This window comes from Calliphora vicina, chromosome 2, assembly GCF_958450345.1.
Source record: "Calliphora vicina chromosome 2, idCalVici1.1, whole genome shotgun sequence".
Lineage (NCBI taxonomy): Eukaryota > Metazoa > Arthropoda > Insecta > Diptera > Calliphoridae > Calliphora > Calliphora vicina.
In genome coordinates, this window is record NC_088781.1 from 72046754 (window position 1) to 72070811 (window position 24058).

Below are 24058 nucleotides of genomic sequence, written 5' to 3' on the forward strand. Positions count from 1 at the left end.
CAAATTTACTTACTACTAAGAAGAAATGAAAAAATGAATGCCAAAAAGTTTTAGGGGAATACGTGTCATATGGAATTTATGATATGGAATTTATGAATGATGAATTAAGGATTATCAGAAGCATTTTTATATTTTATGCAAAACATAATGCAGAATTTTCATACAACTGTTTTAGCTCTTGAGAATGACTCTTGTACAGTTTTAGAGTTGCTCGATATAATGACCGTACTTATAAATAGCCTCAAAAGTAGAAAAAATTAAAAATTTGTTGGCACCAAAGTTAACAGCATTTTGAAAAAAATTTCGCCTAATGAACAAAAACTTTAAGACTGAAGTAGAAGACTTTAAAAAAATATATTTTCTTGGGTAGATTTACAAAAACTTCCGCAAAAACTTCTAAAAAGCATAGTTAAATAAATTTTAAGGAATGAAATGAAAATATTTTATTAAATTTATTTCAAAACACTTTTTGTAAAAACTATAAGGCAACGTAAAAACATAAAAATCAAAAATAAAAGTTATGAGCAACGAAAAAAAATATTTATTATGAATAACACTTATTATTTTCATTGAGAATAACTATTATTTAAAGAAACAAAAATTTATTTCTACAATATACAGTTATGGCTAAATTTTTTTGGATATTTCTTATAACAGTTATATCTCTGGAAAAAACCCCTGCTCTAAATCAAAAATATTGAGAAACGATTAAGATTTTCTATAGAGCACATTTCACTCCCTCCAGAGTGCTGGGACGACTAAATTTTTTCTGATGAGACAAAAATAATGTTGTACTGTCATGATGGAATCCAAAAAGTTTGGCGAAAACCTCTGACAGCTATAGAAAACAAAAATTTAATTCCTACAGTTAAGTTTGGAAAGCTTTCAGTTATGGTATGGGGTTGTATATCCAGTAAGGGTGTAGGGGTAATCAGGATTTTGGATAAAATATTGACGAAATAAGTTTATCTTGATGTTTTAAAAACCGATTTAACCGCTATCATTCTGAAATTCGGTTTTGTTGACCCGGTAAATTCAAACAAGTTTTAATACAAATATTACTAGACAATGATCCCAAACATAACTCTTATTTATTTGGTCGTGGTTACTATATAACTGTACAAAAGTTATTGATACCCCTGCCCGAAGTCCTCATATTAACCATATCGAAAATTTGTGGGTACTTTTAAAGAAAAAAGTGGGAAAAATATCACCAAAGAATCAAAACGAATAAATTAAAGAAGAGTGGGACGAAATATGGAATATGATATCCCTAAGCTAATTAACTCAATGGGCAGCTGTAATTGATGCTCAAATTGGACACACAATATATTAGCAGCTAAAACCCTGGAAATGTATCACAAACTTAATATTTTATCGAATGTGCAAACATTTATTTGACAGTATAAAAATTTATTTTTTTTGTCCTTTTTTATTATAAATATGAATGGTTTTATTGAAATTGATTTTTTTTGTTATCTATTATATTAATAAACATATGTTTATAAAAAATGTGTTGAAAATAATAATGAAGTTGATTATTTATATTAGTAATCAATGTTTTCTTTGAAATTTTGTTATTTTTTTTCTATGTGCAAAGAATTTTTTGACAAACTGTAGGTATGTGGAGTTTAAATGGAAGCGAAAAAACTATTTTTTTGGTACATTATTTTGATGTTTAGAGCACATGTATGCTTTGAAGCCACTGTATATGAATTTTTTGATTTTGAAAAATGAAATTATCATTCTAGGTCCATGATGGTAAAAATCTTAAAGGTCGTTCAAATGACGCTAAAGCATCAGCTTGTCTTTATATTGCCTGTCGTCAGGAAGGTGTTCCACGTACATTTAAAGAAATTTGTGCTGTTAGCAAAATAAGTAAAAAAGAAATTGGAAGATGTTTTAAGTTAACGCTGAAAGCCTTGGAAACCAGTGTCGATTTGATTACTACAGCTGATTTTATGTCCAGATTTTGTGCCAACCTTGGTAAATTATTTTCAACATCCTTATTTATATTCGTAAACTATTACATATTTTTATAATCGCAATTTATTTAAAAAAATTAGATCTCCCAAATATGGTTCAGCGTGCCGCTACACATATTGCAAAGAAGGCTGTTGAAATGGATATTGTACCTGGAAGGTCTCCCATTTCGGTTGCTGCAGCTGCTATATATATGGCATCACAGGTAATTGCAAATTTTGATATATGTCTAATAAAAATAAATGCTTATAATGTTGTAAAATTGTATGCCTTTATTATCTTTGATTCATATACTCGATGCTTAATTTTTATCATAATTGTCCTATTCATTAACAGTGCTGTAGCAAAATAATAAAATTACTCGGTAAATTCTAACAATTTTTTCAAAAAATCGAAAAAATTTGGAAATAATGTGGCGCTGATGTAAAATTTTCCAAGTGTTTTCTAAAATGAAATTAAAGATTAACGAAAAACTAAAAACTTGTAAGAAAAACCGATTATAACCCTGCAAAATTGTTTGAACTTGTTTCAAAATCACTAGATCTAGAAAGACTATAACCAGAACCAACTCAGATTCTTTGATAACAACAGATATCGCAACTACTTCTAGTACGATTCTCAAGAACAATGTTGTGATTTTTAAGAAATTCTATAGAGTTTTATATGAACTAATTACACATTAATTCTAGACTAGTTCTATAGAACAAAAACTAGTTCCGAAAGAACTTAATAGAATCATTAAAAAAAACATTGAACTTAAGGAGTGAGATCGAAAAATTCTTAACATACATATATGTTTATAAAAAAGAAACCACTAAACTTACAGCTTTAATTTTTTTTTTATTTGATTGAAATTATTATTACAATTTACAAAAAAAATTATTTTTATAGTTTTAATCACTAGTGATGAAATTTTGAACCTTTTTCGGAAACCCTTCCATTAACGTTTTTATAGTGCTTTCTGTCACTTTGCTCGAACATGTAGTCCATCTCCGTTTAAAATCTACCACACTTTTGGACACCTTTTTTGTACTCTTCAATTCTCTTTTAACAAGAGCCCAATATCTCTCCACTGGCCTTAGCTCCGGGCAGTTTGGAGGATTTGCCTCTCTTGGTACAAATACCACATTATTGTTCTTGTACCACTCAAGGGCTTGTTTGCCATAGTGACAGGATGCCAAGGCAGGCCAAAAATAAGTGGACACATTATGAAGTCTTATGAATGGAAGCAGCCTTTTTTGTAAACATTCCTTGATGTAAATTTCGGTATTTATAGAGCCCGTTGTAACAAATGAGTGGCTTCCACTCTTCTGCCATACCAAGAACTTTCTGGGAAATTTTGTCTGCTTTTGGGTCCTAAACTTTTCTTCAACATTCCCTCGAGCATCAGCAACATAAAATTTTTGACCTGGAAGTTGCGAAAAATCTGCCAGAACATACGTTTCGTCATCCATTATGCAGCAAGAATATTTTTTTATAAAACTTGACTTCAATTTCCGTGCTCTGTTTTTGGCCTCTAAATTTTTAGTAGCGTTCCTGTCAGGAACTTTTTGAGCCTTGTATGTTTTTAAACCTGCATTAGCTTTAACTTTTCGTACCAAATAGTCCGAGCACTGAGCTAACCGGGCTGCTTTCCTACCGGATGTGTTGGGAGCTCTTTTGAAAATGCGTTCTATTTTTTTGGCTTTAGAAACATCATGTGGACCATTCCTTCTACCTGAACCAGGTTTTCTATCAACTGACAAGTTCTCCCGGTACTGTTTAATAACATTGGAAACAGTTTGACGGCAGACCTTTGTATGCTTGGCCAACTTTTTGTAAGACCAAGTTGGGTTTTGTTGAAAATATTTAATAATTTCAGTACGCACTTTTTTCTGGTCACTCATTTTAATCAGATTAACAAAAAAATTAATATAATTGACATTACACATAATAACTGACATGTTTTTCAAAGGTAACTTGATCAAAAAAAAATTCAAATAATACTTGGGTTAAAAAATGTAATGAAAAACGTGTGTTAAGAATTTTTCGATCTCACTCCTTAGTTTAGTTTATTTTATTTATTCAAGTAATACAAAGCCTTCAAGGCCAAACTTTTGGAAACAATTAAATTTTATTTAAATTGAAGAAAAATGTGATATAAAATGTTGCTCTTTAAGAACGATGAACCAAAACAGAACATATGATGGATTTTGACAGATCCGTTAATCTTTATTAATTAATATCTTTATTGATACATTTATAAAATAATTAATTACCATATTTTGAGGATTTACTTAAAAGTATTGCAGCAATTAACAACTAAATAATTAAATAAGGAAACTACTACCTTGTAGAAAAATAAATGTTATAAGAAATTTTAAAAGCAACCACTAATTATCACTCTTTAATTACAAAAGTGTCTTATTGGTTATTTGGGGGTCAGACGGCATGTATTGCTTGTGTTTTGTGCCATGTATTGGGACATTTTTCCACATGTAAACATATCCATACCGTGTGATCCATATGAGACTTTGTGTATGTAAAATACATGTGTATTACTTGCGACATTTTTTGGCAATTAGAGCATGTTCTATTTTCGTGTGTAGAACAGTGTTGTATTTTGAAATACAACACAATGTGAGTGCAAAATAAAAAACACAAAACATTTTATTGTGATTTAAAAATGTTTTAAATAAATATATTGTTAAAAACAACAAACATATAAACTAATAGAGGTTATGTCACATGCAATTACATATGTACATGTGAACGTGGAAATTATGAATCGTATGTATGATAAATAAACCAAACAATTTTAAATGAACACAAATATTGATTTCAATATTTAAATTTAAAATTAAAAACTAAAATTTTATAAAAAAAACACAAAAACCTATTTCATAGCACAGATAATTATGAGTACTCTAAAAAGAATATTAATGCTGTTTCGGGACGTTATAGAGCAGCCATTCTTTGACAACAGGCGAAGTGTGCTTGGGGTCGTTGTCCTGCTGTAAATACCAGGCACCACTAAGACCCAAAACACATGCGGAATATTTCAAACTGCTTTTAAAAATGTCTAAATGAAAAAATCGGTCCATATTTGTTTCCACAAATCGCAGTTGTCCAACTCCATTCGCCGACATGCAGCCTCCAAACCAGGATCGAACCACCACCATGCTTAACTGTTGGAATAAGGTTCTTCGGAGGCAGCTCTTCAATAGGTTTGTGCCAAATTTTTTGTTTCCCTTCACAACTGAATAAACTTTCTTGCTTTCATCACTAAAAAGCATATTCGCCCAGAAATTTTTTGAATTGTCCGCACATTTAAGTGCGAAGTCGAGTCGCTTTTTTCTGTTTATTTCGCTTATTAATGGTTTTTACTTGATACGCGGCTATGGAATCCGCTTTTTTTGCAAAATACTTCGCACTGTTTCTGAATGAACATTAATATTGTGGACGTATTCCAAAGTGTTTCGAATTTCCACGGCTGTTGTTTTAGGATTTTTACTAACAACACTTTCTATAAATCGCTCAAATCGAGGGAAAATTTTGGGTGGACGTCCTGTTTTTGGCTTGCCTTCTAGGGATTGACTATTTTTTCAGGTTCAGACTATTTTTTTTACAGTCTGCACTGTATAGTTGGCACGTCCTACAATTTTAGCAATTGAACTTAAGGAATTTCCCACCTTTCCTCAATTTTAAAATATGTTCACGCATTTCGATACAAATGTCCTTTGTTTTCTTACCCATTTTAACAAAAAAAGTAAAACTTTTTCTTAAAATTACTGTTGTCTTCAAGAATAAGCTTACAAACTAAGCTTTTAACACTTTCCGTATATTATTTTTACTTTAAATCTACTAATTTTTAAAAAGTACCGATCTCTACTTGGTATCGTACGTATAATTATCTGTGATCAAGTTTTAACAGATCAAGTTTTAGCTGTAGTAGTAGTAGTAAATTTTATTCGAGACTTTCTTTCATTTTCTGACACTACGTGAATCTTATACAAGTCTTAAGTCTTAAAATAGTTCAAATCTTAGAACTATTTTCGTCTTATTCTAATACACAGTAAAATGGAACGGCTACTTGCCGGCAAAATGGGATGGATAGTGTAACAATTACATTATTTCTGGGAAAATCTCATTAACTAACCACCCACATTCCTCATAAATTGGTATTAAAATCAGATAAATATTAAAGTATATAAAAATATCACAAACATTTACAATTATACCAGTATACAGTACAATAAAATATCACAGATATATTCAAAAGGAATCTAGCCCATAAAATATCAGCCCCTATGTGTCCCTGGGACAGATTTCCCTTAGAAATCCGTCGTCAAGAGTAATCTCATTAAGTATCCCAATAGGAGATAGATAATAGCGGCTATCCGGCAGTCGATATCTTTTTGTGACTCATAGATCTCATTCATTAGGTGGTTCTCATGTTCCGAGAGTCGCTCTGAATATCCAGGGAATACTTGCAAAATGGAGTCTCATAGATGAATGAGTTGGAAAATCTTTCCGTACGATTTTTAAAGTTAAAGTTTATGCATTTACGTAGGATATTTCTTTCCAATAGTTCCAACTCTTTCGCAACCGTTGGAGATATGGTAAACCATATTGGGAAAGCATATGTTAAGATAGATCTTATTGCCACTTTGTACAGGAGGAGTTTAGTCTGTTTGGGAAGATAAACACTATTCAGCAACCTAGAGAACATCGCAGTAATACGTTTAGCTTTTGTTAGGAGAGTTCGTCCATGGCAGTTGAACTTAAAGAGCTTGTTGAAATTAACTCCAAGATATACTACGTTGTCCTTTATGGGTATTTCAATCCCGTTTAATGTAAGAAGTAGTCATTTGCTTTGAGGAACTACGTAGTCAGCGCATTTACCCGATGCGTTCCTAATACATATGGCCTTCGATATTGCAGCGTTTATTTTAATTCCCCATTTATTGTAGAAACTACAAATGGAAGCCAAATGTGAGGCAGTGTTTCTTAGCGCTTGTAATAGTGATTCATTGTGGCTATAAACCATACAGTCGTCGGCATACAAAATAGCCGTAGAATTATCTTTTGTGTGTGGGAAATCTGATAAAAATATGTTAAATAAGTATGGAGCAAGATACTACCCTGAGGTACACCACTGTTCACAAAACCACATGAGGAAACATTGGCTCATATTCATAAACGATCACCAAGTGTTAACTTTTTTAAGTACCTATTTAAGTTATTCACAATTGGTTACTTTCAGCACAATTAGTTAGCACTTAATCATGGGTAAAGTTGTAACTAAATGCCAACTACTAATACATTAAAAAAAAACAGCTGATTGATTTAATTTTAATACATGTATACAAAAAGAAAATAATCTAGAGATGTGTTTTTTTTTTTGTCAACAACATTCTATTGAAAAATTTCATTCTACATACCCTTATTTTAATTGATTTACATACAAACTATAACTATAAATTTTTTATGTACTTTTAGAGAACAAAAATAGTCTCTTAATAGCTTTATAAGCCTTTTAATTAATTACAGTATATATCGATCAAAATATTATCGATATTTTATTTTCTCTATATGTCAAAGCAGTAACTAAGCTAGTTATGAATTGTGAATAAGATCTACAACTATCTATGAACTATTTTTTAGTTTCTGTTTTACTAGTTCCGACTTTAGTTATGATTTCTGAATATGCGCCAATGAATACGCCGGGTAACTAGACCATAGCGCATAAAAAAGTAACAATATAAAATCAAGTGTTGAAAAATTAAGAAAAAAATAAAACAAATTTAGTGAAATAAATTAGTGCAAGCAAAAATAATAAAATTTAAGGATAAAATATTTGAAATCATAAGAATAATTTTAAATAATTTAAAAAAAAGTCAATTTGAAATGGTCTCAGATGTCATCAATATTGTGCTCCAGTAGACTTCTCTGTATCCTAGAAAGAAAAAATATTTGATTTTATCCTTTAGAGGGATAAAAACTCCCCTATAATATACATTTTTTGTAGGAATACGTTTTAGATATGGAAATATAATAGCTTGTGTTTTACAATCAATTACTTTTATTTTAAATTTATCAAAGTATTTGAGGGAACATTTAAAACTAACTTCCATTCTTTTGATTATTGCGTTTCACACTTTACCGCAGCAAATAAAATGTCTATGTCTATCATTAGATAACATGTTATCGATAGATAGGACAAATGGTACAACAATTACAGCAACGTCGTCAGAGTAATCGGCTATTTGGATTCTTTCATAGTCATGTTTCACAGAAGTGGTTATAGTTCACCTCCTTGAGGGGTTCCCACTATTTGCCACTTCTGAGACACAGACGCCACCGAACGTAGCACATATGACCCTGTTACTGAGTATTTTTCCGACGATTCGGCATATACATACGTCGATCTAACCCACCATCGGGGATAGGATATCATTGCGTCTGACATTATTAAAAGCATATTCTTTATCAATAAAGGCGACAAGAGAATATTCCATATGCAATAGCGACTCTTCAATGGAGCCAATAGCGATTATATAGCTGTTTCCTCAGATCTAGCCTTGGTATAAGCATGTTGGGTTTTAGAGATAAGTTCTGTAGTGTCTACTTTAAACATTTACTTTTGAATTTTTGTTAAATTTGTTCATTAAATGAAAAATATTTTTGTCGTTAGAAGTTTTTAATAAAAATAAATTTTTATATAAAAGAAAACCTCTACAATTTGGTGACGCCGATCAAAAAGAAAAATCATGCCGTTGACGCCACGAGAACAAAATGTACAAATTTCTCATTCTGTAAATGATGATCCACAGATTTCTGGCCTACAACAACAATCTTCTCAACATTCAAATATTTCAGATAATGTAGAAATATCACATCCTACAATTTGTGCTGCACGTATTGCAAAGTTACCTCCTTTTTGGCGTAAAGAACCAGAAATTTGGTTTCTACAGGTTGATTCCACATTTAATTTAAATGGAATTACTCAAGATTCTACTAAATATGAATATCTCTTAAGTCATCTTGATTCATCTGAAGCAAGATGTTTAGCTATGAAAACAAGAATAATCCAGCATTTTGCAGAATCCGGTGAAGGACAACTTTTTTTTTAACGTTTATTTATTTATCGAATCTGCCTTACTTAGGCCTGACAATAAGTAATAAACTCTTATAACTAAAATTAAAACTAACTGCTCTCTGACGGGAGCGTTGATGTTCATATGGGCCACATCTTAGCGGGGTGGTAGATCGGTTCTACGAAGCCTTGATCTTGTTTGGGTCTGTGTGAGATGTCTTTCTCACAGACATTCTTGAATTCATCTTTAACTAACGGTACTTGTAGGTCTCTATGGATGTTCTCATTTCTTATGTACCAAGGTGCACCTTTCATTATCCTAAGAATTCTTGATTGGGCCCTCTGTATAAGTTCAATACTGGAATTACTGGCCGTTCCCCACAATTGGATTCCATATGTCCAGATTGGTTTTAAAACACATTTATACAGGATGACTTTATAGTCAAGGCTTAATTTTGATTGGTGATTGAGTAACCAGTGAAGGCTAGAGGCTCTTAACTTCATGTGAAGTCTCTTGGCTTCTATATGACGACGCCAAATAAGTCGTCTATCCAAGTGAATACCAAGGTATGTAACAGTATCTGTCTGTGGAATGTTTATGTTATTTAGTGTGATAGGTGGACAATCACCCCTTCTGAGAGTAAATGTGATGTGTTTACTTTTGAGTTCATTTACTCGTATTCTCCAGTTATTCAACCATATCTCCACGAGTCTCAGATAATTGGCCAATTTCGTAGAAGTTACCTGCGGATCTGCATGTGAGCTAAGTATTGCCGCATCATCAGCGAAAGTTCAGTTCTAGTTCAGTTCGGACGTGTTTATTTTAACTCCGAGTTAACTCGTTATTTTAATGTATCTATCGGAAAATAAATATAAATATCACCTGTTTATTATTTACGCGAAAGGACGCTTTTTTTTTTTTTTAATAATATTATTAAATAAAAAAATCAAAACAACAACTAAAAGACAAATAAGTAAAAAAAAAATTCTTTATATTTTTTTCTTTTTTTGAACCTTTTTTGTGCATTGACTATTAAATAAAGATCAAGAGTGTTAACGAAAGTAATTACAAATACTCTTAAATGAGTCTCTTCAACGAAAACAGTGAGCGAAGGTTAAGTGTAAACGGCAGAAATGCATACGTTACAGTTAATGTAGACGAAAAAAATATAAACAAAACAAACAGAAGAATAGATGACAACTTGTTTTTAACCGCCAAACCTGTTAACCGCGCTCGTTCTTGTTCCCCCGCATTGACAACAACTAATGATTGTCAAACAAAAGAAAATTCAACTCAATCAGAAAATAAAAATATTTTATCTATGCCTGAAAGTATGCTAGCTATATCAGCTTCAGATACGAAATCCATCACACTAACTACAAATAAAATTAACCCATTAAGCGGCGCTGTACCCAAGATTAGTCAACCATTAAATAATGATAATAAATCCCAAATACAGGTTGGAATGGATCGGTATATTACAATATTAAAACGGGCACGAAGTCCCAAGTCCTCGAAAGCGGCACCCTTGGCCAAATTATATAAGGATAGTGAACCTCATAGACTAAACAATGAAAATCGTTTTTCTATTCTGGAATGTGAAACTAATGAACCAGAAAATAAAACCCATTCTACAAAACCACCCCCCATTTACTTGAGAGAAAATAATTCGAATCCACTGGTTCAGAGCCTGATCTCATTAATAGGAGAGAACTCTTTTTACGTAATCCCAATCAAGAAAGGCACGATTCATGAAACTAAAATACAGGTCAATAGTGAAAACGATTATAGAAAGGTTGTAACATATTTTGAAACTCAAAAGAAAAGTTTTTACACTTATCAGCTGAAAGGAAGCAAGGGTCTACAAGTTGTAATAAAGGGTATTGACTGTAATGTTGAACCACTCGAAATAAAGCAAAGCTTAGAAGATAAAGGCTATAAGACAAAAAATGTGATAAATATTAGAAATCGCGAAAAAATACCCCAACCACTCTTCCGTGTTGAACTTGAACCCGGTGACATAAACCTGAAAAAAAACACATCCCATATATAACTTGAAGTACTTATTGCATCGTAAAATTACGGTAGAAGAACCACACAAACGATTTGGCCCCGTTCAATGTATGAATTGCCAAGAATATGGACACACCAAGGCATATTGCAAATTGCCACCAGTATGTGTCATTTGCGGGGAATTGCATAACACATCCCAATGTAACAAATCTAAAGATGATCCTAAAATAAAAAAATGCAGCAATTGCGGAGGTAACCACACAGCAAACTACAGGGGTTGTCCTGTCTACTCAATTGTTAAAAAATCACAAAGCCAGAAACCAAAGATTTTCCCCGCTCAGCCATTAAATAACATCAATTTGAACTACCCCCCTTTGCAACAGACATATGACAACAAAGTAACATATGCAAATGTACTTAGAAACAACCAAACTCAGCCGCAAGTCCGTCAACTCCAAAACGAAAATATGAACCCAGAGGTAAGAGAGCAAACGCCAATTTTCAATTTTACCCGACTAGAATCTACAATAGAAACTCTTGTGCAATCGGTAAATAACTTTACAAACTCAATGAGTAACATGATGCAAGAAATGCTTAAGATGCAATCAATGTTATTGCAGGCTGTGCTTAACAGACCATGAACTGCCTAAGAATATGTTTTTGGAATGCAAACGGCATACGCCAACACAAAAACGAACTCGAATATTTTTTAAGAAACCAACAAATTGATGTAATGCTGGTTTCTGAAACTCATTTGACGTCCAGAAGTTCCTTTCGAATAAATTGATATGTAATATATGACACCAAAGATCCCAGAGGTAGAGCATGCGGAGGCTCGGCAATTTTAATAAAAGCTCGAATAAAACACTACTTAATGTGTGATTTTTGCGAAGATTATCTTCAAGCTACTACAATCTGTCTTGAAGATTTTCATCGAAACTTAGTGATTTCATCGATATACTCACCCCCAAGATTCTCAATTACAGAAAGTCAATATAATAGATTTTTTAAATCACTAGGCCCCCGTTTCCTGGCTGCTGGCGATTATAATGCTAAGCACACATTCTGGGGATCACGACTGATTACCCCTAAAGGTCGTGTTTTGTTCGACTCAATTTCTAAAATGGGTTTGCATGTGCTTTCGAGCGGCCAACCTACTTACTGGCCTACTGACCCACGAAAAATACCGGATGATATTGATTTTAGCGTGATGAAAAATATCCCTAGAGAAATGATTGAAATTGAATCCTTGCTGGAACTATCTTCAGATCACTCACCCACTATTATTACTTTATTGAGCCCCCTAGAAATTGTATCCCCGATTGGTAATTTAGCGATGGCAGGCACAAGAATAAATTGGCTCAAATATAAAAATACCTCAGTACACATTGCTCGGAAAACATACCGGTAAGAACACCAGAAAACATCGATCACTCTCTTATCAATTTCGATAAAAATCTCAGAATGGCTGCTCAACATGCTACCCAAACCCCCCGACAATTCAGATATAATATAATTAATTCTGCAGATGTCGAACGGCTCTTAAATGAAAAAAGAAGATTTCGAAGAGAATGGCAATTGCACAGATCCCCCAACTAAAATCGAAGCTTAAAGATTGTATAAAAAGACTTAAAAAGCTCTTGGAATTTCGAAAAATGGAATCATTGAATAAATATTTAGAAAGTCTGGACGCAACCCCGCAATCGGATTACTCATTATGGCGAGCAACAAAAAATCTTAAAAGACCCGTTATATGTAAGTCCCCCTTGCGAAATTCAAGTGGTGGTTGGGCAAGAAATGATACTGAAAAAGGGAATCTGTTTGTTAATCATTTAAAAAAAGTATTTACTCCGAACACATCAAACGAAGCAATTGAGTTGCCACCTGTTGCACCCTATTTTGGAGCAGCCGTACCCCTACGTTTTGAGATTCGAGAGATCGAAAATGCTATTGCTGATTTAAATCCCAAGAAAGCGCCTGGTATGGATAAGATCAGCAACAAGATGCTTATGGAGCTACCCCGGATAGCAATAAAAATAATTCTTTTTATTTTTAATGCTATATTACGACTTGAATATTATCCTCCAGAATGGAAGGTTTCACTGGTTACCATGATACCCAAGCCGGGAAAAGATCACACAAAAGTAGAATCATACAGACCCATCAGCCTATTGTCTAATATATCAAAGCTATTTGAGAAGATACTTATGAACAAGTTGTACCCGATGTTAACTGAAAACAATTGTATTCCGAATCATCAATTTGGATTTAGAAGAAAACACAGTACTATCGAACAAACCCATAGACTTGTAAATATGGTGAGAAAAGCGTTTGAAGAAAAGAAATACTGTTCTGCACTCTTCATCGACATCTCTCAAGCGTTTGATAAGGTATGGCATGCTGGATTAATATACAAATTGAGTCAAAATTTACCGGCAAACACACATAAGCTGTTGGAAAGGTATTTAACTGGTCGAACATTTAAGGTTAAAGAGGGAAACTTTTTAAGTACTGCACAACCCATTGAAGCTGGAGTCCCCCAAGGCAGTATCCTGGGACCTTTTTTATATTTGATATATTCGTCTGATATGCCAACTAACAATCGCACTCATACATCAACATTTGCTGATGATACTGCTATTCTGAGCATCCATGAAAACCCTCAAGAAGCGTCTCGTTACTTACAAAACCACATATTTGAATTAGAAAAATGGTTAAAACAATGGAAAATTAAAGTCAACGAGCAAAAATGTACACACATTACATTTACATTGCGTAGAGAATCATGCCCCCCTATTCATATCAATAACCAAACAATAATTCAACAATCGGAAGTGAAATACCTCGGAATACATCTCGATCGTCGCCTTACATGGAAAAGTCATATAGATGCAAAGTTGACTCAAATGAAATTGAAATCAATTCAAATTAATTGGCTTATTGGCAGAAACTCCACGCTTAGTTTAGATTGTAAACTTCTACTTTATAACATGATTGTTCAGTTTTGTGAAACTGTACTTTTTAGTCTGGTCTTTTATTTTTAATAGAATGATCGATCTTTGACATACACACACAAGCAGGTAGTGAAATGTGCATTGTGTGTGGAAAATATAAGATCAGAAAGTATTTTCCCTCTCACTAATGTTAAGTGTGGGTAAATACAAAATATAAATAGTTTTAGGCAAACACATTTCCAACACGTGTTTAGTCTAGTTTAGTTTTAAGAATTGTATAATTAGTACTTAAGAAAAATATTGTGTAAATAAACCTAGTTCCCTAATAGACACGAAGATATCAAGTTGTCTTCTTTCTTTCTAAGCGGCTTCCGCCGTAGGCTGTGGATTCAACATTTGGTGACCCCTAAAAAACACCAGTGAAGTTACAATTTCCCCCCACCAGTGGTAAGGAACTTGTAACCCTCACTGGTGGATATGAGACGACGCCTTGGAAGATGTCAGAAGATTGAGAGTAGAGTCGAAGACGCAGAGCGACCTGAAGCAGAATTGGGTAAGAAAGAATAGGGAATTCCTTCAGAGACAATGAGGTCCAATAAGTGGAACCTTTATCTCTGAAGAGAATGGTTTAAGCTTCTGGGACATTGAGGGCACGCAGAGATATGCATGTACCTTAATATCAGAAGTTAAACCCAAATACTTCTTTAGAGACAATGAGGTTCATTAGTGTAACCTTAATCTCTAAAGAAGCCTTCTCAGACAATGAGGGCATACCACAAGATGTATGCACCTTAATCTCAGAAGGAAATGGGGATGTTGTGAACTCCTCATGTTTTTTGTTGATGTATTTGGTTCATCATTGTACGTTTTTTTGTCCGTTTTTTTTATAAACTCCTTTATTTTGAAAAGCAAAATTGATAGGAGAGAGCAATATGAAATTTTCAAAGTTACCATCAAAGGATGAGCAACTGTGCGTGAAAAGATCGTCCAAAAGTAGGTCATGAAATTTAAGTTCTTTTACAAAATTTAGTACTCCTTAGAGGCAATTCAAGATACCACAATGGGTGATTAAGGAATAATATATCCTCTAGGAGTAAGACGAAGACTTAGGAGGCACGCCAATATTTCACAAAGGGTGATAATAGAATGGCAAATCCTCTAGGTTAATGTCAAAGGTCTTTGAAGGTAAGCCAAAATGTGGTAAATCCTTAGAGAAATTGAATGAAGGGAAAACAAGTCTTTGAAGGCAAGCCAAAAAGTGGTAAATCCTTCGAGAAATTGAAAGAAGGGAAAACGAGTCTTTGAAGGCAAGCCAAGAAGTAGTAAATTCTTCGAGAAAAATAATTATAGTAGGGATATTTTGGAGTGCATGGATTGTTTAAACGTTCCAAAAAGTAGTGAACACAATGTGGGCTCAAAATATACTACTATTATGTCCTTAATAAAGAATAAATTAAATAAAGCTAACAAAAAGAAAAAAAAATGACAACAATGATTTTGAAGTTCATAGGATAATCTTTTTCGACATTTGTTGATTCAGTAGGTAAACGTTTGGAAACATTGGTCCGTGTTGTTAAAAGATTAAAACACTCCTCCCATTTGCTGGAGGCGGGGGAGGGTCATCCGAACTATATTAGGTTCGGATGGATTATGCAGAATGGTGGACGTAAGGACCAGCAATGGGGAAACGAAAATATCGAACCACAATGTTTGTCCTTTTCCCACTGAAGAAAACGAAAATGAAATTCTGAACTAATCATTCAGGAACATTTCGTATTCTGCAAAAGATAATAGGATGGACAATCCATCTATAAATAAAGAAGGTGGGGTTACTCATCATCAACTAATAAGAAAGTAGTAATAACAAAAAATAAAAATATGATTTTATAAACATAAAAATAATATAAAAAATAAATGAAAATGAAACGAAATTTAAATAACAATAATAAATATAGTAATTATATGAAAATTGTAATAATACAATAATTATAAATAAAATAAAAACAAATTCAAAATTAATATGTACAAATATATTTAAATTCCATTGATTATTATTTACAATATATAAAAGTATTTAGAAACCATAAATATGTTAAAGTAAATAAATAGTTATAAAAGTTGTCAGGGACTCTCATCGAAGGTGGAAACATGTGACCAGTTGAAGAAGTGTTGCCGAAATCCAAGAACGAGTATGCATTGATCGTTGATGAAGAAGCTTAAGCCAAAATAAGAAGCCAAGAAAGCGAAGAGGCGGTGAAGGTACAAAAGGGCAAAGGATTACATGGTCTTAGGCAACATTGTCAAATGCAAAGGTAAACGCATACAATGACCTAACCATACAAATATCTGCAAGCCATTCTATTTAAAGGCAAGAAGGTGGCTGAATTCTAATCGAATACATGGAAGAACAAACCAATCTTCTCAGATGGATTGAGATGAAAGGCAGCCTTTGCAATTTGCTGCTAATCGCATACATAGAAGAACAAACCAATCTTCTCATATGGATTAATACAAGAGTGTAACCTTTGGAAATATATCAACATACAAAGTAGAACAAACCAATCTACTCAATTGTATTATTATATAAAGGTGCCAAAAGATGTCAGTACCTCTCACCATCTCTACATTCATACCAATATCAAACAGTGTCCTGTGCAGAACGTGTCAACCAACCGCTAGCTGCAGATGTTGTTTACCTTCTTTTGTAGGGTAGTTATTAAATATGTTTGTACCAATTTTTGAAAGAGTATGATCTTTCAAGGCCGGCAGAATGTTCAGTTTTGTGAAACTGTACTTTTTAGTCTGGTCTTTTATTTTTAATAGAATGATCGATCTTTGACATACACACACAAGCAGGTAGTGAAATGTGCATTGTGTGTGGAAAATATAAGATCAGAAAGTATTTTCCCTCTCACTAATGTTAAGTGTGGGTAAATACAAAATATAAATAGTTTTAGGCAAACACATTTCCAACACGTGTTTAGTCTAGTTTAGTTTTAAGAATTGTATAATTAGTACTTAAGAAAAATATTGTGTAAATAAACCTAGTTCCCTAATAGACACGAAGATATCAAGTTGTCTTCTTTCTTTCTAAGCGGCTTCCGCCGTAGGCTGTGGAATCAACAATGATCATAAAACCGATATGGTGTTATGGCATACAGTTATGGGGCACGGCCTCAGCGTCAAATGTAGAAAAGATCCAAAGACGCCAAAACAAGTTTCTAAGAATGATCACAGTTGCCCCCTGGTATATCAAAAACGCGAATATACACAAAGATCTAAACGTGCCCATTGTAAAAACTGAAATATCGAAAAACGTACAAAAATATTTAAAAAAACTTGAAGTTCACCCAAACCCGCTGGCCCGCAACATATTAGATAACCGTGGCCACACTCGATTAAGAAGGAGGGACACAGCAGACCTAATCTAGAAGGAAGAATGCCAATTTAACCAAAACAACCATGAACACAAAATTTTTTCGTCCGGCACTGGCTGGACTAATTAAATAATAATATTAGATATAAGATTTGAACCACTTATTGTTAGTTCATTAAATAATGAAGATACAATAAATAAATGATGAAAAAAAAAAAAAAAAAATCAGCGAATGTTGATATGGTAAGTCTATCACACACAGGCAAGTCAGAAGTATATATCAAATAAAGTGTTGGTCCGAGAACACTTCCCTGTGGAACACCAGCTTTAATTTCATAATTTCTTGTTACATAATCGCAATATTTCACTCTAAAAACTCGGTGTGATATGTATGACTCCAGCAATCGATGCGTACTTGGTGGCAGTAGACATTAAATTTTGTGAATTAACCCCTTATGCCACAGCTTGTCGAAGGCCTGGGTGATGTCCAAAAAGATAGCACAGCAGTATTTTTTATTTTCAAAAGATTTTCTGATCTCTCCAGTCAATCGATTAACTTGTTCAATGGTTCCATGTTGTTCACGAAAACCAAATTGATGAACTGGGATAATATTTTGGTTATTTAAGTATGGAATAATTTTACATTGCAATACTTTCTCAAATAACTTTGATATGCATGGCAGTAGACTTATAGGTCTGTATGAAGACGTCATTGTTAAATCTTTTCCTGGTTTAGGTATCATTATGATCTGAGCAATTTTCCAATTAGTTGGGAAAACGTCTAGTCTAATGATCGCAGAAAACAATACAGATAGCACGATTATAGCTATATTCGGTAGGTTTTTAATCATGGATGGCGTAATTTTGTCATATCCTGGAGATTTTTTTGTATTTGTGTTATTTTTGAGAACTTTTCGAACGTCCTCGGGACTTACTCTGATATGATCATCCGCTGTCTCGTGAACAGGAGGATTTTCCAGTACAAAATCATTGTTGGGTGGATTTGGCTTAAATACATTACGTAGGTGCTCGGCAAAAATTAGTGCTTTGTCCTTATCATTTCTTGCCCAATTACCGTCAGATTTTCTCAACGGAGTTTTTCCCTCTACCGGTGGTTTGATGTTACGTGTGGCTTTCCAAAGAGAAAAGTTCGTATGTTTAGTATTCGTCAAACTCTCAATGTATCTTTCGTTTCTGCGATCCTCTTCTAAACAAAGGGCTCTCTTCAGTCTTCTAGTAGCGATGGACAGCCTCTGCTTTGCAGCAGGTGATCTATTTGCCATTCTCTTCTAAGCTTTCTCTTTTCGAGAAGCAATTGTTCAATATCTGAATTGGAAATATGCATTTTTGGCTTTCTAGAGATCTCGATCCTTGAATGATCCAGAGCCGAAATAATTAATGACGTGAAGTCTTTGACGCATTCGTTTATCTCTCCCTCACACTGTATATTTGGATTTGTGTGGATATGGCTACTGATAAACTTCTTGTATTTAAGCCAATTTGTTTTGTAAAACGGAATATTTTCAGGAGATTTTGGTATATTTGATAGGTGACTATTACGGGTGAATGGTCGGAAGATAAATCAAAAGATATTTCCGTAGATATTGAATTTCGGTCTAAATTTCTGGATATGGCAAAGTCTATAAGGTCAGGAATTTTCCTAGGATCAGTAGGCCAGTATGTTGGTTGGCCAGGGGATATGACATCCAGGCAATTCTTACTGTCAACTATTGACAACTAAGGACAACTAAAAAAAAATATTAAGTGGCCTCGATCAGAAACCATCTCATCTCCTACAAAAAATGAAATGTTTATCTGGTTCTAGAGTAAGTAATGAAATGTTGAAAACATTATTTATGGAGCGTCTTCCTGAAAAAATCAAATGTATCTTGGCTGTAGCAGAATCTACTGATTTAGAAAAAATAGCTGATAGCTAGTTTAGCTGATAAGATATGTAAACAATATTCATCAAATTCAATTAAAATATCGGAAATTGTTGCTGAAAGTGACAACCCTCAAAAAGTAGGTGACGTATTTCAAAAGCTTGATACTATTGTAACACGAATTGAAGCTTTAGAAAGACATTCACGTCAACGTAGTAGAAGTAAGTCTTCTGAAAGATCCAGTTCAGGCAACCGGAAAAATTCAGGTATGTGTTGGTATTACTGAAAATTTGCTGAAAGGGCTACAAAATGCATCAAACCATGCAATTTTGCAAATTCAAAAAAATAAAATATCCATCGTCTCAAATTGCGGCGTCTAACGACGATGGTAAACATAATTCTCGTTTATTTTTAACTGAACGCCGATCAAAAATTGCATTCCTTATTGATTCCGGAGCAGAAATTTTAATTTTCCTTGCAAAAAATCAAAATCACTCTCTAAATTAACGCTATATGCTGCTAATAATTCCCCAATTCATACATATGGTGAAAAACTGATTGAATTAGATCTAGGACTGAGAAGAGCATTTAAATGGGTCATTTAAATGCTCTTTTAGCTGACATCCCTAAACCAATCATAGGGGCAGACTTCTTAAAATTTTACCAATTATTACCAGACCTTCAACGAAAATGTTTAGTTGATGGTAATACATTGCTTAAATCACCTGGTTTTACATCAAATAAAGAACAAATTAAAATAGTTTCTGGTGAATCACGTTTTCATTCTTTATTAAAACAATATCCACAACTGCTTTCTCAGAATAATGTAAATTTTGAAACAAAACACTGTGTAGTTCATCAAATTATAACAAAAGGAAGCCCTGTTAAAGCTCGCGCACGTAGACTTGATCCACAAAAACTTGCTATCGCCAAAGCCGAATTTCAGTACTTATTGGACAAAGGCATAATACGTCCTAGTAATAGTCCTTGGGCAAATCCTCGATTGGCGATTATCGGGCACTAAATAAAATTACGGTTCCCGATAAATATCCCATTCCATATCTCACAGATTTTTCAATGGTTATGGCAAATGCAAAAATCTTTTCAAAATTTGACTTGATGAAGGCTTACCATCAAATACCAGTAAATGAGGAAGATATTCCAAAGACTGCAATCATAACTCCATTTGGCTTATTTGAGTTTGTGAGAATGTCATTTGGGCTATGTAACGCAGCACAGACTTTCCAACGTTTCATGGATGAAGTAGAACGTGGTTTAAATTTTGTAATTGTATAATTGGACGACGTTCTAGTTTTTTCAAATTCCCCCGATGAACATCTTAACCACATCAAACTTTTATTGGACCTTTTCCAAAAGTATGGCATCGTTATTAATGCCGGAAAACGTGAGTTAGGCGTTACAGAAATATCGTTTTTGGGACATAAGATATCTGATAATGGTATAAGTCCAATGGAAAAGAAAGTGGAAGCTATTCTTCACTATAAACAACCTGAAACAATCCATTCTCTTCGCCAATTTTTAGCTTTGATAAATTTGTATCGTAAATTTTTGCCAGAAGGTGCAGAAACTCAAGCCCCACTTAATAATATGTTAGTTGGAGCCAAAAAGAAAGATTTGCGCCTTGTTACTTGGACTAATGAAACAATAGCAGCATTAAATAAGTGTAAAGAAGAGATAGCTCAAGTTACTATTCAGTCTTTTCCACTTCCAAATGCGACAATTGCCAGTTCTTTTGCAATGGGAGCTTCTTTAGAACAATTAATTAATGGTTGTTGGAAACCCTTAGGATTTTATTCAAAGAAATTTAACGATGCTCAATTGAAATATAGCACGTACGATCGAGAACTGCTTGCTATATATTCAGCAATTAAATATTTTCGGTATTTTTTAGAAGGAAGGCCATTCAAAATTTTTACTGATAACAAACCATTTATTTTTGCTTTTGAACAAAACTTAAAAAAAGCCACTCCAAGACAATGTCGTCATTTAGATTATATTGCACAATTTTCTACGGATATAAATCATATCTCAGGTGTTGAGAACATAGTAGCAGACACATTGTCAAGAATAGATGAAATCACGGTTAAAAGTCTCGATTATCAAAAACTCCTACAATTGCAGAAAGAAGATGATAAACTTAAGCAGTTAATTGACAATAATAATTAATATTCGTCAAAATTAGTTAATTTTCCTAATACAAAATTGGCAATATACTGTGAAGTTTCAACGGGAACAGTTCGTCCTTACGTTCAACCTTTTTTTCGAAATGATGTCTTTATTAGTGTCCATAATTTGGCGGTATTAGAAATAATAGAAAGATGATAACACAAAGATTTGTCTGGCCTTCCATGAATAAGGACATTGGTATAATGGTACGTAAATGTATTTCATGTCAAAGAAATAAAATGTCAAGACATACATGCAATACAACAAGACATAACAACAATTCCTGTTAAAAGTGGTCGCTTTAAAGAAGTGCACATTGACATAGTTGGACCATTGCCACCATCTGCATTGATCATTTGTTAACCTGCATTGATCATTTTAGTAGATGGCTAGAAGCGTTTCCATTATCCGATATAAAAGCTGAAACTATTTGCAAAACCTTTTTTAATGGATGGATTTGTCGATTTGGATGTCCAAATGTTTTATTATCAGACAGGGGACTACAAAAATCTGGATTACGATGTGCTGAAAATCCGAAATAATCCTATTTCACTGGGTCCTGTTTTACTTGGTATTCGGGCATGTTTTAAAGAAGACCTAAAATCTTCTGTTGCTGAAATGGTTTACGGAGAAGTATTACAATTGCCCGAAGATTTCTTCATTTTCGTTCGTTTTATCTTTACGTTATGCAATGTCTCAAATAAAACCTGTACCTACAACTATCCATTCCCATGTTTGGATGAAATAACAAAAAGTCCATATGAAATAACAAAAAGAAACCCTTAATATTTCACGTTAAATATCAATAACACATTACATTTTTAGATTCTAATAATTAATTTGTATCCATAGTTTAAATTCAGAGGGGAGCAATGTATTGTCTACTTTAAACATTTAATATTATTTTTTCTAATCAAATTACTTTTGAATTTCTGTTAAATTTTTTCATTAAATGAAAAATATTTTTGTCGTTAGAAATTTTTAATAAAAATAAATTTTTATATAAAAGAAAACCTCTACAATTAATTTTCAAGTGTAAGTCAATAACCCTCTCTAGAGGTTTCAGCAGAAATGATGCAAGATCTTTTAAAATAGTGATAGTGATAATTTTTCACTATCACTAATCGAAGATTTATTGCAAAAATCTGCACTACAATTAATTAGTGCAAAATTTTAACCTGCAATCAAAAAAAGCTACATTAAACTAAATTTTCAAAAATGAGTGGTCATGAAATTGTGGAATCCAAATTCGAAAAATAAAAATTTTAAATATTTTTTGTTATTTTCAATGAAGTATTAGTCTTAAGTTTTAAATTCGTGCACAGAAATAAAATTAAACCATTTTGAACTTAAAAATTTAGTGCACAATTTGAAGTTGCACTCAAATTAGTGCAGAAAAAAAGTTGCAATAAACTGATGATGCATTTTTTTTAAAACAACTAATTTAATTTTGAGTTTAATTTAAGAAAAAATTTTTAACTCACTATCACTAATGTTTAGTGAGGCTGCTAATTTTCAACTCACCACTAAATATGAACAAAATGATTGCACTTATTTTGCACTATCACTAAGTATTAGTGCAAACTGCAAAATTATTGCACACCCCCATTTATGATATGTATTCGTGACTAGTTTTATATCGGATCTTTTATATGACTACATTTTTAAAAAGCAAATAAGAACCAGTAATGGTTCAAATAAAGTTTTTAATTCTAAAAACCAGTTAACCGATCCTGTCGGCCGAACCCGGTCGGTTATTAAACAACAAAAAACCGGTTAACCGGTTTCGGTTTTTGAATACTTTAAAAATAAATTATATTTAACACAAAATTTATTTATTTACAGGCTTCGGAGCACAAGCGTAGCCAAAAAGAAATTGGAGATATTGCTGGAGTTGCTGATGTGACAATAAGACAATCGTATAAGCTTATGTACCCAGAAGCGGCTAAATTGTTTCCAGAAGACTTTAAATTTACTACACCAATTGAACAACTTCCACAGATGTAAAATATAACAAAATACGTTTTAATGTTTTTTTTTTATAAAACATGAAAAATTTTATGTTTTTTTTTTAAGAAAATAATAAATATAAATACATAATAATACCAATAATAAACGATTATAAGGTTTCATACAAGGTGTATTAATAAGGTGAAGTTACGAACACAGCTGATTTTTATTTATTTGTTTATGTATGTATGAGTTTGTCAAACTTTCTTTATATTTTTGTTGGTCATAAAAATATTTCAAATAGAAAATATTACAAAATTTAAAATTTCGAAAACTGTGTAGTGGGTAAGTAGAAGTGAAATTTAATCCTCAAAATTCCAATGGATGACCAAAATAACTTCATTTGTTTGTTTTTAGAGTATTCATGTGCCTCAGCATATTTTGAAAAAAAAAAATATTGTGTTGTGTATGCTTTAAAGCTTTTAATTAATTTTATTGTATTAAAAAATTTGGTTGCAAAGAACAATATAGCTTTTTCCCAACTTTGAAAATTAAATTACATAGATATTTGTTACATAAATTGACAAAAATAATATTTTGTAAGAAACTAAAAAAATTATTACATATAATATT

At 32.8% G+C, this 24058-nt stretch overlaps 1 protein-coding gene across 1 annotated transcript in view; it reads left to right on the plus strand.

Annotated features, from left to right (window-relative positions):
- Positions 1-23591, plus strand: part of TfIIB (transcription factor IIB) — a 66800-nt gene extending 43209 nt beyond the window's left edge. Inside the window, exons 3-5 of the mRNA XM_065499591.1 lie at positions 1752-1986; positions 2067-2188; positions 23321-23591. Coding sequence (XP_065355663.1) covers positions 1752-1986; positions 2067-2188; positions 23321-23482 — 519 coding nt within the window. The 3' untranslated portion in view covers positions 23483-23591. The remainder of the gene's footprint in view (positions 1-1751; positions 1987-2066; positions 2189-23320) is intronic.
- Positions 23592-24058: the final 467 nt, after the last annotated feature.